Raw genomic sequence first — 11,904 nt, 5'->3', positions numbered from 1 at the left:
ACATAGTAATGTTACCGTGTTATATATACATATAGTGAGAGAGTTATAGTGAAAAAGGACAAGAACAAAAGAAGTGAAGGAAGATAGTGGTTGCGAGTGGAACCAAATTGCTGAGACAGCATTGTTTTTGTTTCGAAGTGTTTTAGGTACATAAAATGGTTTTCGGACGGCAAAAATTATAACCTGGAATCCTATGTACTTGTTTTTGTAATTTTTTTTTTTTTTTTTTTTTTTTGAGATATTTCAATTGATGGCTTATTTTTTCGCGATTAGTTCGATTTGAGATATAGTATAAGAGTAAGAATATTGCAACTACCAAAAATTTTCACTACTAACTTACAACTCATCACATCACTATTGGATCAAAGAGAGAAAATGCTAAGTGCCTGTTTGGATCCTCTTTTTTTTAAGCTACAAGCTACTTATAAGCATAAGCTAGGCCAAACACGTTTTGGAAAAAGCTCTTATAACGAAAAGCTCTTTTTTTTATAATGAAGAAAAAAGCTGAAAATTAAAAGCTCCTAGGAGGAGCTTTTTTTTAAGCTCTTATCTGTTTTTCTTGAATTGTGTGCTTTTTTTAAAAATAAAGAGTGATAAAGATAGAAAGAGATAATTTTCTTGAAATATGTGCTTTTAAGCTAAAACTTTTATGTAATTTCCAAACAGCTTTTAGCTTATTTTTTTAAGCTCTTTTTTTTAGCTTTAGCTTATAAGTAGCTTCTAGCTTAAAAATAAGAGGATCCAATCTCTTCTCATAGTATAAGGGTTTATAATTCTCATGTAGAACGAGAATAGAAATCTTATGTTGTAGAGACAAAAATCATATGAAACTTATATGTTAGAAAAAATTATATATAGGACTTATGTGAGCACGGAAATCGAATGGTGTGTAAAAAAATTTCAATTCTCATGTTAAATGAGAATTATAAAATTCATAGTATAAAAAAATATCGAACGCAATTCGCAGGCACCAACTAATAGACATTCACAAGATAAAAAAAGAAACCTGGAATCATAACACTGTCACATAACACGTCATTTGTTAACCTATTCATAACAATATGTAGTTACAAATGACAAAACTACTATAAACAATATCTTTACACATCATTATATGCTTAATTACAATTTTTTTTAAAAATAAGATAGAAAACTTGTGGAGTGGAGTGGTGGTTGGCAGTTTCTTTGCCATTTGGCAAAATGCAAAATATCAACCTTATAATATGACTGAAGCAACTGCTTGAGCCGTCTCATGCATGTTATGCTAGAATCGTGCACGAGCGAAAACGACACCAATTTAAGAATCCAAAACTTGTAATTTTCTCTTTGTTTGGTATATTGAACTTTGACAAAATAATAATAATTATGATTACTTCTTTTGGTGAGCGAAAATTTATGATTTTTTCCCCTTTAGGAATATAATAGATTTTTAAAATAAAATTTAGAATTATTATTTATTGGTATTATTTATAGATTATGGTTAATTGTTAAGATATATATAGTTACCGATAATTGGTATCATTTTATAACAATGTAGACATTGTTAATTGGTAAAAATAATATATTATTCTCTATTAAATAATAATAATAATAATAATAATAATAATAATAATATATTATTAAAAAATCCTAAAGAGTTGATTTAAGTATGGACATTCATATGATGTAGGGGTGGCAATATGGGTTGAGCCCGGCGGGTCAACCCGCCAACCCGCCAAAACGGGGCGGGTTGGGTTGAGATTTTTAACCCACCAACCCACCTCAACCCGCCCCGCCTAGAAGTGGGTCAAAACGGGTTCAACCCGCCGCGGGGCGGGTTGACCCGCCGGGTTTTAAATTTTTTTATTTTTTTTATTTTTTTACAATTAGGTAGTATTTCATTAGTATTTAAATTTTTGTGATATTCAAATTTTTTTTATCTTAGTACTTTCTAGAAAAAATAAAGAATAACTATTTTATTTATGACAAATGTTATCTATTTATAAATTCCTAAAGAATGTTTGACAAATATTAGTATACATTTAAGATTGAAACTAAAAAAACTATAGAGAAGTGTGAAATAAAATAAAATAATATTAAAAAAATGCATAAAATATAATTTATTTTTGAATTTTAATTAAATTTTTTTTAATTGGCGGGTTGGTGGGTTGACCCGCCAACCCGCCAACCCACCATAAAACGGAGTGGGTTCATTTTTACAACCCATATTTTTTGGCGGGTCAACCCGCCCCGCCCCGTTTTTGGCGGGTTGGTGGCGGGGCGGGGCGGGTCGGGGCGGGTCAACCCAAATTGCCACCCCTTTATGATGTATCGATATCAACCTGGTTACAACTTACAACTTACCAGTTTAGAAGGGTTGTTCAAATTTGAACCAATGTCATGAACCCAAAATACCAAACCAATTAAGTTAATTTGGATTGGTTCATATAATACGATCTAAACCAAACCCAACTAATAAAAACGAATTAATAATAATAATTTGTGTCTCCAGTTCTTTGATTTGGACCTCATAACCGATTGACTTTCTTTAAAAAATGGCGTGTACTTGGAGTAAAATGTCACCTGATAACCCACGAACATCCCTATATTAAATGTAATGTCGATCGAGGTATAGTTGACAAAATATTAAAATACGAATTTAATTACAAAAGGTGACTTTATTTTTTTAGGTTGATAAGTTAAAATAAGGATTTAAATTTATGGTCCCTTTTTTCTTTTATTGCTGCAAAAAAAAAAAAATCTTCTTCTGCCACCAATTATAACTATATATTCTGAAAAGTATATAGTTATGATATAAAAATTATTTTTTTTTCTCTTTTTCTACATTAGTCACCAACTTCTGAAAAAATAAAAAAATAAAATAACTTTAATATTATAATTATGTATTCTCCCTAATATAAAGTTATAATCGTTGACAGAAGATTTTTTTTTTTTTTCATCAACATAAGGAGTAAATTTCCATTAAATTTAATACAATTTCAATGTAAGTTTTTTTTTTTTTTTTATTTACTCTATTATCATATCATCGGATAAGCTTACTCTAACATCAATTACCTTAGCAAAAGAAATGTATTAGTTCTATGTGATTAATAAATATTAAAAAATCCATAGAGATTTTAAACTATACAATTATCAATCAAGCTTCGAATTTTGACTTTCACAATGGTTCATGTTTTCAGGAAAAAAGAAATAGAAGAGAGAATATTTTTGGAAGAGGGAAGAAAAAAATGTGAAGGGATTTTGGTTGTTTGTGAATCTATGAGTAAGTATGATGACAATGATAGTGAAGAGAAAAATTATGAGCGAAGGAGAAGAATTAGTTACCAAATAGGAGGAATTCAATGTGATTTTATTCTTTTACGCATTCAATGTAAAAAAATAAATAAATAAAAAATCGAATTCTTACAGAAAACGAAGCACAATTGTCAGTGTGTAAAGGAATGTTGTGAAAACCGGACCGGACCAGCTATGTCAACCTGGAACCCGATGAATCAATTATCTGACCAGTCCGGTTATCACATTGGATCGGCCAAGTACCAGACCCGGTGCGACCCAACCGATTTTGATAAAAATCGGTGACACGACTGATTAACCGGTGACGTTTTAAAAAATATATATTTCAAAAAAGAGAGTATATTTCAAAAAAAAAAAAGTATTATATGTTTTGATTTAATATATAGATAGATATGTCGTTTACTGAACCTAAAACACCAATATCACAAGCATTATATGTTTGTTTGATCCTTTATTGAACAATAATGTATAATTTATATTAAAACATTTACAATTTATATTATTTTTTTTAACTAATTGAGTATGTTTATAATTTCTTTTAATATAAATTATAAATTTATATATAATCACCGGGTCATGCGATTCAATCAGTGACCCACTAGTTGAACCAATGATCCAGTACCTCGACCAAGTATCGAGCCGGTTTTAATAACATTGGTGGTGTGAAGAACATTTCATAATGACCAAGGCAGAGGCACAATTGTCATGGTGAAGAATATTTCATAGGCAAACGAGGCTAAAATGCAAATGCTACTATATATATTAATTGTCATACAAAAATTTTGAATTGTGCAAAGAAACTCATGTTCACCTTCTATAATTTAATAAATAAATTATACAAGAGGCAGAAAAAAGAAATCCAGCTTGACTCACTTGTATAAATATTTTTTTCCACTAAGTGATTCCAAAGTATGGCCAATATATATATAGGCAAGATCATCTTACACCAGTGTAAGAGTAAGAAGTCTTACACCAAATCTTAACCATTGATTTTCTTCATCTAACGGTTAATATTTATTAGGTCTCACTCTTTAATTAATTTTCAATTCCCAATAAATCTCAACCGTTAGATGCACGAAAATCAACGGTTAAGCTTTAGTGTAAGATTATTCTTACACCGGTGTAAGTTGATCCTATCTCATATATATATAGAGGTAGGATATTCTTACTACCAATTTTTGCTACTACCACTCCACTACCACTTTAATCACCATTGGATTCAAAAGTTTTTTTTTTTTTTTTCTCTTCATTGAACTTTTCCTCTAATCCAATGATGATTAGAGTGGTAGTGAAGTGGTAGTAAAAAAAATGGGTAGTAAGAATATCCTAACTCACATATATATATATATATATATATATATATATATATATATAGAGATAGAGAGAGAGATAAAATTACTTCTCCAGCCACTTGACGTCCAACAATGACAGATATATGATTATAATTCTCCACATTTAATGCTTTCACCTTTTATATATAGGTAAAATTATTTCTCGAGCTGCTTAACGTCCAGCAATGACAAGTTTTTGGTTATGATTCCCCACATTTAATGTTTTCACCTTTTGTATAGTTACGATTCACATTTAATGTTGTCACCTATATATATGGTAAATATTTGATTGCTGGACGTCAAGCGACTAGAAAAATGTAAACTCATATATATATATTATATATATATGTAAAATCATTTCTGCAGCCGTTTTATGTACAACAACGACAGATGTATGTTTATGATTCCCCATATTTAATGCTTTCATCCTTTGTATGGTTATGATTCTCCGGATTTAATGCTTTCAAGTATATATATAGCAAGTATTTGATTACTGCACGTACAGCAGTTGCAGAAATGTAAACTCATATATATATATATATATATATATATATATATATATATATATATATATATATATATATGGACTTATCATTTCTCAAGTTGCTTGGGATAACTTTATCTCCGGCCACTAAATCATAACCGTACAAAGATGGATCAATGGTGATAAAGAAAGAGAGAAATAGAGAATCATAACCATTCAAAGGTGAATCAATTAATATAAAGAAATAGATAAACAAAACGACGTAATTTTGGGCTGATCAGAGATAAATATATCTTAAGCAGTTTGAGAAATATTTTTCTCATATATGGGTTTATATATATAGGGGTTTATATTTCTCCAACCGCTTGATGTCAATGGTCAATTATTTACCATATATATAGGTGATAACATTAAATATGAGAAATCATAGCCATACACTTGTTATTACTGGACGTCAAGCGGCTGGAAAAATGATATATATATATATATATATATATATATATATATATATATATGAGAAAAGTGTTTGTCCTTTTAAATGACACAACTTATATCATTTCACTCTCACAAAGAAATGGAACCATACCTTTATATTTTTTTGTCCACTCTCTCTCTCTTCCTTTATCTATCTCTTTCTCTCACTTAAAATGACACAACTTTATATCTTTTAAAATGATACATAATTTTTCCTATATAGGCAGGATATTCTTACACTAGTGTAAGAATTAGAAGTCTTACTCTCAATCTTAAGCCTTGATCCACTTGTATCCAATAGCTCACGTTACTAAAAAATTAGAGCCGTTAGATATGTATATGTGTGTGTGCACCAACGCATAACGTAAAAACATAACAGCCAATGCGACAGTAATTCATACAACTATAACCGTTGTATAATATATGGTGCCGTTAATGTCATGGGTTCGATATTGTCCTTTCCTTTCTACAACTCAGCATAAAGTTTTGGAGGAAACATATTGTCAATTTTTGGGCACATACACTTCTGCTTCAAATAATAATAAGAAAAACCATCAAAAGATGGGGAAAAAAATAAAATCTTACCTCTGGCATTTACAAAGTTGGAAGTAACTTCATTGGCAGAAAATTCAATTGTGATTGATTCATGTCAAATCATCCTCTTCCATCTCCTTTTCTTTCAAATCATCCTTTACTCTCGATAGAAGGGTGGACTTCCAAGAATCCTACATTAAAACAGCTTGGTCACATGCAAATTAAGAAACAAGTAGAATTTGATAGGAATTATGAGGATGGCAATAAATCTTTGAAGCATATTTGTGGCTAACTCTTAATTTGACATATAGACTGATAGAAACAGATTTGACATGGAAATGGGTCATGTACTGCAGAAACTTTACATAGCATGGACCCAATTGACACTCTAAAAGTCACACAAGACATGATCATGACCAAGGAGGTGTGCAAATGGCATTCTTCTTACAAATGGCAGTATCAGTTAAGGAGCAGAAAATGCATCTTGATACTACAATGCTAATTCTCAAATCTCCAAGATACCAAGAACATAAACAAAAATATAACTATTTTACACATCAAATAGTTCCAAGAAGATTTGCAGATAAGAATGCTGATAGTAATATGCACTATACTTTACAATGGCAAATAAGAAGGCATACAAAATATCAATTTTGAATTGGGATCCATGTAGAAGAGTGCAAGAACTTGGGATTCTAAAATAAGGTTGTATTCAGAAAAGGCATTAAAAAAGGTCATCTTTAGGATATGATTTCTGAAAAGCAGTCAATCCAAATCTTTATCTAGGTCGACGGTCAACAAAAATAGAATTAAGAGCCAGTTTGGCACCCTTTTTTTTAAAGTTAAAAGCTACTTCTAAGCTAAAGTTGAAAAAAAGAGCTTAAAAAATAAAGTTAAAAGCTGTTTGAGATCATGTAAAGCTGCTATGATGATTTTGAAGGATGGAAGATACAATAATTTGTTATTATGATAGACTATTAGGGTAAAAGATAAAATTTATAAATACAAGCTTAAAATAAGGGTAAAACAATAAAATAAATATGAGGACTCCAAAAAGCTGGCATACATTTTTTTTAAAAATATCCTCTTAGGAGCTTTTAGCTTTTTTCTTCATTATAAAAAAAAGCCCTTTTACAATAAGAGCTATGAAAACATGTTTAGCTGAGCTTCTGCTTTTAAGGAAAAAAGGAGCTAAAAATAAGACATACTAAACAGATACTTAGTGATATCTTCATCAAACACAGCAAAATAAAGAGATCTATCATCGTAGCTTCTACAAATTAATCAATTCACATATCAACAATGTAAACAATTAATCTTACTTTCTAACAGTTAACAAAAAAGGAGAAATACTAAAATACCAGTTTTCGTTTTTAATAAATTACTACAAGCATTAAAAGAATTAGATAAACATTAAAGAGATTGTCATATGATGATATTTTACTAATACTTAGGTCTTGGGACACACAGAGATATACCAGTGGGGTTATGCTATCAAACTCCTTGACTACTCTAGTAAAATTTGCAACATCTTCCTCATCAATTGATGCAGCCAAATCCTGAAATTTGATAATAAAATTCAATCAATACAAGTAAACAGTGATCAAGAAAAGAATAAGAGCAAAGTAGCAAGCCAAACTAATAGTATATGACCATTTTTCTTTTGGGTTTCAAGGGGGCACAATGAGTTATTCTAAACAAACAAACATAATTGCAGAGCCAAAACTGTTGGATAACACCACTTACAGCCAAAAATTTGTATTCACGAGTTCTGGAGAATGTTGGATCCAAGTCCTACATGATCAATGGAAAATATTTTAAAAGTAAGAGTTAAAGTGACACTCCAATATCAAGAAGGAACACTAAAAAGAACCTGATAGTTCTCCAAGGTTTTGGTAATTGCAACAATATCCCCTTGACAAAGCTGGCATAGGCCAGAATTAAGAAGATGTCCTCTAACTCCATATTTCAATAAGTTATTGTTCAGCGATTGCTGGGCAATATCTTCATAAATCTTAATTGCCTTCTTATATCTGGTAAATATCAAGGAGATCAATTATACTCCATGTTTTTATGCTTTATAAGCTACTTCATCCTTAATCAGTTTCTGCAAATGAAGTTTAGATGGCATGTATATCCCAATCAATTAGTTGATACCTTTTATCATTCTAAGGATAGTAGTTACATAGAATTCCAAGACATATGCAAGCAAAAGGAATTTAAATATAGATAATTCCCAGCATACTATTGAAAAGTTGCATTAAAGGGAGCAGGAAGATCAACACTTACTGTTGAAGTTGAGCAGAAAATTGTGCAACTTTTTGTTTGCACTGGATCACAGAGGTTGTTGCATTCTCAAGCTCAAAAAGTTCAGCAGCCCTCTCAAAATATGATTTAGCATGCTCTATGTCTTGATTGAGTTCATATAACTCACCGATTTCCTAAAAACAGAAAGACAAATTTAACTCCTCAGCAAACTTTCATTATTTTTGAAGGATTTAATCTCCTTATCAGAACCTCAAACAATAAAACAATTAACAGCATGCACTAACACTGCAAGAAGAATACTGACATAACAATACATGTATATGAAAAAGTTGTCAGAAAATTGGGGTAATAGAATAACTAAGGCACATGCCAACAAGCTTGCCCTAGTCTTTAGGACTTGGGTGTTATGTTGATGTTGGAGGTTCCATCATTCACTTGGCTACCTTTACCCTTCCCCTACCCAAGTGCTTACATCGCACCCTTGATATGTGTGTGTGTGTGTGTGTATCCATAAAAACAAAAAGTACCTTGCAGTACTTAGCAGCCAAGATGTGTCTACCAATCTCTGTGAAGATAGTCACCGCTTGATCTAAGCACGAAATTGCTCCTTAAAACATAAAAAGAGAAGCGACAAGAAGTTAGTTAAGCTACTGGAATGTATATGCACTGCCCCGGGAATACAAATGGAAACAAAGCAACAAAGAAGAGAGAAGTAGGTAGAATAGAAGGGTTATTATGCTTTTTCATTAAATCTTAGCGTAAGCTCACTCAATATAACAATGGAGATCTAAAGAGCAGCAAGAGAATCCTTTTAGATTCAAATCTTTATGAGATGTATTTGTCAACAACATAAAGTCAAATATGTAGCATCACAATCAAAAAAGAGGGGGAGGGGGAAGAAGTTGAAGAAAACCTTTTGTGGATGTTTTCTTGTAGCAACGAGCGGCATCTACATAAGCATTTGCTGCATCATGCTTGTTATCTATCTGTACTACATATCATTGCAAAAGGGATATCATATATAAACCCAACAGCACAAAATTCGCTTCTAAAGTCCCAAAAATCACAGTGACAATTGTAATGAACCTTCATATGACACTTGGACGATTTGATGAAGACTGACCCTGCTTTGTCCCCTGAACAAAAGTGCGAGACAGATATCATTAATCACAGCATCAAACAAATGACCTTACACACTACAAATTCCCGTGATACTTCAAAGTAACAAAACAGAGAATGTTTGAAGTTTTTTTGCTCTTGGTTTAAAGTTTTTTTTTTTTTTTAATAAAAAAAGTGCCCAAAACTTCAAATACTAAAATTGAAAACTTGGGACTTCAAAAACCCAAAATTTCAAGCAATCAAACAAGACGGTGACGCTCAGACCCACACAATCAAAGGTAGTAAAACAGAAAAAAGGTGGAAACTTTTCACTCTTGCTCAGCAAAAAACGAATGCCCAGAAGTTCAATATTCAAAACTGATAGTTTGGGATTTGCAAAACCTCAACATTCGCGCAGCTACAAAACACCGTGAGGATGATGATGATGATGCATGAAGCAAAATATAAAAAAAATAAAAAAATAAAATTCATTTAAGTGAAGGAGTGTGAGATGAAACAGACATGATTTTCCGAGTTTGAAGGAATTTGCAGATTTGTGGAATAATTCAGCAGCGTCTTCATAGTTAGAACCGAACAAGGCACAACAACATCGGAGCTTGTTCTCCGCTTTCTTCGCAAGCTCTTGTCCCCTCGCTATATGATCGGCCATTGGTTCCTACTTCTTACTGCTACCACCTCACTTCACTAACTACATTTCTTTCACCAATGAATCGTTCACCAACAATTGCCAACGCATCATCTTCGAAGGTGAAGAGTATTGCGTGAAAACGACGATGCGTTAAAGGTACGTCTTGTGTGGATTGTTTATTTTCGTCTTCTATTTTTCCCAAGTAAATCGACTATTACTAACTCCATTATAGTCGTTTATCGATTATCATTCATGAAGGTACCATGGGATTATAGAAAAAAGTAAATTAATTAATTAAAAGAAACTTTCGACACAACGAAGCATAAGTTTATCATTCATGAAGATACCATGGGATTATAGAAAAAAAAATAAAAATAAAATTAAAAGAACCTTTCGACACAACGAAGCATAAGTTTACTTAATATATATATATATATATATATATATATATATATATTGGCGGACCCAGGAAAATTTCTTTATGTCCGCACATTTAGTGACAGGTGCCCCAAAATTTTTTTTGTAAAGAAAATTTAAATTAATATTTGAACCCGCTCATAATCTAGTTGCTTTTCACAACAAGCTGCAGACAATAGTTTGACCAATCATTTTTCCCCCTAAATCTTATCAATCCTCCAAAATAAATATGAGAATATACTCCAGTACATCCATATATCATAATTCTATTTTATAGTGGTGAATAAAAAAGTCAACATTATCTATACATAAGGCAAGCAAAATCACATCTCTAGAGATTAACTTAGTTGAGAATGTCAGACCTGCAATCAATCTTCTCTTTTTATAAAAATGAAAAAGGAAACAAATGATGAAGAAAACATAAGAATGAGTACGTGACAGGGGAGGAAGAATAAGTTTTCTCTCTAATCAATTTGTGTTGCTACGTTGTTTTAATCATCTCTGTACGTTGCTAACTAATATAAGAATAAATATCATTTTTTGTCCCTAACAAAAAATTCGATCCCAAGTTTCGTCCATTATAAAAAAAATTAGTCACCTTGTCACTGTGAAATTCAAAGTGGATCCATTTTAATCTTTTTGATGGACTAATGTGAATCTTTTTTGAATTTGTGAGGGACCACGATTTTAACTAAATTGATCTACTTTGAATTTCTCAGGAAACTCGAGGCTAATTTTTTTTATAAGGGACTAAAGTGGGGGATCATGTTTTTTGTTAGGGACTTAAAAAAGTATTTATTCCTAATATAAATATTGAGCCAAGAGATAAATAAGGACCTAAAAAAAAAACTAAAATCGAAAATTTCATGTTCGCACTTGCGGACATTTGCGCAGACGTGTTCTGCCACTATATATATATAGAAGAGGTTATATTTATTACTGAAAAGTTTTATAACTCTTACTACTAAATTAATCACCGTTTATTTTCGCTAATCTATCGATTATAATTTATTGGATACACTTATTAACCGCCCCATATATATATATATATATATATATATATATATATATATATATATATATATATATATATATATAGGGTTTGTTTTTTCTAAAGTTATTTTAGATAATTTTATCTAATGTTCATCGAAACAACGTCGTTTTGGGACGGAAATCATGGTGTTTTTGTAATTTTAATTTATTTCAGGGTTATAATAGTCTTTATCATTCTAATTTTTTTAATTTTTTAACTTCAAAACAACGTCGTTTCGATGAACATTAGACAAAGTTGTCTAAAGTAACATCAGAAACTTTTTTCCCATATATATATAGGTAAAATCATTTTTGCAGCCGCT

General features: G+C 31.1%; 1 protein-coding gene across 1 annotated transcript; it reads right to left on the bottom strand.

The window, feature by feature from the left end:
- Positions 1–5,996: 5,996 nt before the first annotated feature.
- Positions 5,997–10,343, bottom strand: LOC133299672 (alpha-soluble NSF attachment protein 2-like). The gene is made up of 9 exons (XM_061499161.1): positions 10,006–10,343; positions 9,472–9,521; positions 9,299–9,371; positions 8,913–8,992; positions 8,407–8,558; positions 7,991–8,150; positions 7,864–7,911; positions 7,596–7,676; positions 5,997–6,308 (listed from the first exon to the last, which is right to left on the bottom strand). Exons 1-9 carry the CDS (start codon positions 10,151–10,153, stop codon positions 6,228–6,230), a joined length of 873 nt encoding a protein of 290 aa, XP_061355145.1. The 5' UTR covers positions 10,154–10,343; the 3' UTR covers positions 5,997–6,227.
- Between the last annotated feature and the right edge of the window lie 1,561 nt (positions 10,344–11,904).

Source organism: Gastrolobium bilobum, unplaced genomic scaffold (genome assembly GCF_033153095.1).
Source record: "Gastrolobium bilobum isolate Gb01-03AN ecotype WA unplaced genomic scaffold, APGP_CSIRO_Gbil_v1 utg42547, whole genome shotgun sequence".
NCBI lineage: Eukaryota > Viridiplantae > Streptophyta > Magnoliopsida > Fabales > Fabaceae > Gastrolobium > Gastrolobium bilobum.
Note: the sequence above shows the minus strand (reverse complement) of the source record. Positions and strands in the feature narration are given on the sequence as shown.